We start from the raw sequence: 3162 nt of genomic DNA, 5'->3' as shown, positions 1-3162 counted from the left end.
CTGCCCAATAATAATCAGGTAAGCTCTTTTTATTCAACATGGCTCTACCACACAAACCAATCACCCCATTCTTACATTCAGCCAGTCCATTCTGCTGTGGTGTATATGGGCATGTAAGCTCCCGTCTAATCCCATGATAGGCCAAGAAGTCATCAAATTCATTTGACAGATATTCACCTCCATTATCTGATCTCAAGCATGTGATATATGACCCAAACTCCTTTTCAACATGTTGCTTGAAATGCTTGAATGCAGGCAGGACCTCATCCTTATGTTTCAAAAAATACAACCATGTATACCGGCTGAAATCATCAATAAATGTGACATAATATGATGAACCTCCCATTGAGGTAGTCTGAGTTGGACCCCAGACATCAGAGTGAATCAACTACAAAGGTCTATTACCTTCCCGCATATGCCTAGTAAATGGCAACATGGATTGTTTTACAAACTGGCATGCAGGACAAACTTACTCTAAAGTAGTATACTTAAACTTTGGTAGGCCAACAACAATGCCTTTATGCTGCATATTTTTCAACTTATGAATATTAATATGACCAATGCATTTGTGCCAAATTTCCAAATCAAAGACAACACCCATACCCTGGGTAAACATGGTAGCCTTTAGTTCCGACATGCCTGCATCTAACGTAAACATTCTTCCTTGCCTTTTCCCTTTCACAATCAACTTTGTAGCCATTACCAAACTCCTCAATGAAGCATCCATCCTTATTAAACCATACTTGCAAGTTCTACTCAGCCATTTGTCCAACAGACAACAAGTCCTTGGTGATCAAAGGCACATGCAACACCATGCAGCTTCTTGGTCTGACCATCATGCATCACCAAAGGCACAACACCCTTGCGTGTAATGTCATGCTATGTATCATCTCCTGTGCAAACATAACCATGCACACCAGGAGTCATCTCATCAAACCACTCTCCATGTGGTGTCATGTGATTAGATGCTCCTGAATCAATATACCATATATCATCCAAGCCACCATCAGTAGGCTTATGATCGTGCACATGCGTCATAGAAATAGCTGATCTGAAGATGTCTCATGTGCATGACTAGAAGAGGCAAAATGACCATGCTGATTTGCCTTTCCTCTTTTATTTGCTTGCTTCTTGAAACAATCTCTGGCAATATGGCCAACCTTGCCACAGTAATGATATGTCTTATCACTATTAGGATTATGCACTGTTTGTTGTGGTTGCTTCCAAGTAACACTACCATGAGAAGCACCTCTCCCCCTACCTCTAAAGGCTCCACCTCCTCTCTGAGGTGACTGACTAGGGGTTTTAGGGACATGCCTACCATCACCTCTACCACGAAATGAACCTTTGTTGTGTCGTCCATCACGGCCTCTCTGATCAGAGTAGAACACTGCGTCACTATTCCTTGAGCTACTTCCATTGGTATTCAGCCCAAGCTTCACTTCTTCATGGATCAAAAGAGCAACCAGCTCATTGAAATTCGGCATATTCTGCCTCACAGAAATAGAAGTGTCAAATGACTTATATTCAGGACCAAGTCGATTCAGAGTGACTGCAACCATGTCATCATCATCCACAAGAGCATTAATAGAGGCCAATTGATCAGCTATAGTTTTGATATCAATCACATATTCCTGTATCGTTCTCCCCCTTCTTGACATATTGTTAAATTTCTGTTTCAATTGTATCTTTTTGGCACTTGTCGTGGTGCCATAATACCTCGTTAAGATATCCCAGGCATTCTTGGAGGATGTGCAACTCATAATCTGCATGACCATGGCATCCGAAATACAAAGAGAAAGCCAATGTAACACCTTCCGTGCTCTCTCTAGCCAAGCCTTGTGGCTCTTGATTTGATCCTGAGTAGGATTCTTGACAGGCATGTCAGGCTTTGCCTCATCACCAATAATGAGATCCCAATACCCTTTTCCAATCAGGAAATTTTCCATCCAAAACTTCCAAATGGCATAATTATTTTGATAACTTCTCTCCAACAATCTATGTAATGTTGTCACTACCACTAGCATTAGCCATGGTTTCCAACATCAAATTTTTGCAACTTTTTGTTGTTTTGCATAGTTAATAACTTCCGCACGTTACCTCAGATGCAAAAACTATCAACAAACATATTGTACAACCAATCCATAGTTCTACAACTTTCCAGTTTAGTGCAGGTCCAAATTCCATAAGGTTTCACTATTATTTGCTGCTAAAACAGGCACCTGCACCCTTTTGATAGCAGTCCGGAAACTTTCAGTTACTAGTTCAATGGATCAACCGGATTCAAAATGCCACTTTGCTACTATCACTAGCAAGGCATAGCATCTGTCAAGCTACTTGACATTAACATCCAACCACTGGGAATTTAAATACCATCACATATATCCATGAACATTGCAAGATCATGCTTGCAACTGCATTTGACAATTTGACAGTAAGTTGTAAACTGTGACTTTTTTTTATTTTCCCAAGCTCATAACTTTTAACAGTAAATCCAAATAAACTTGCTTCCAAAAGCAAAGTCGGAGCTTGTATACTTGCCTCGAACTTGTCAGTTCAGACTAGCATCCAAATCCACACATTTTGAGAATAAACAGTCCGAAAAATGACAATTTGATCACTTTTGAACAAAAAAACAGCAACATCACTTTGTGTTTGGAGGAACACGGGAGTCCTAGTAGCTCACAGACAAACTAAGACTCCACAAAAATGATGTATGAGGATATAGCAAACCTTTGGGGTGCTGGAAAAGGAAGAAAGCAAGTTGTATATCACTTTTGAAGTCTCCAAAAGCTGTCCAGGAGCAAAAAAACGAGATCTACAAGCTGAAGGTTCTCCTCACTTGATAGGAGATGTACGAGAGTTTTTTTCCAGCCACAAACAACCTCCAGAGAGCTGGGCGATGAGGTTTGGAGAAATGTTTCACAAACAACCTCCAGAGAGCTAGTAGGCGATGAGGTTTGGAGAGACGTTTTTGCTTCTTACTGCTATATATACCTCTTGCTTGGCTCAAACCAAGTAGTAGTTGTCCAGAAAAAGAGATCAACTCCATTCTATCACACCCAAACAATAAAAACGAGTTGTGTTTTGTCAAAATACATCTCCCACAAGCAACTTATGGGTAATGGCGATCTTCCCTTAGCAAGAAGACATCAATTGGAT

At 40.5% G+C, this 3162-nt stretch overlaps 1 protein-coding gene across 1 annotated transcript; it reads right to left on the bottom strand.

The window, feature by feature from the left end:
• Positions 1–1034: 1034 nt before the first annotated feature.
• Positions 1035–1949, bottom strand: LOC147888608 (uncharacterized). The gene has a single exon (XM_087392326.1). It carries the CDS (start codon positions 1947–1949, stop codon positions 1035–1037), a length of 915 nt encoding a protein of 304 aa, XP_087248452.1.
• Between the last annotated feature and the right edge of the window lie 1213 nt (positions 1950–3162).

The sequence above is a fragment of the Dipteris shenzhenensis genome, chromosome 21 (assembly GCF_047967505.1).
Source record: "Dipteris shenzhenensis isolate YYH24624 ecotype China chromosome 21, Dip_SZ_1.0, whole genome shotgun sequence".
Lineage (NCBI taxonomy): Eukaryota > Viridiplantae > Streptophyta > Polypodiopsida > Gleicheniales > Dipteridaceae > Dipteris > Dipteris shenzhenensis.
Note: the sequence above shows the minus strand (reverse complement) of the source record. Positions and strands in the feature narration are given on the sequence as shown.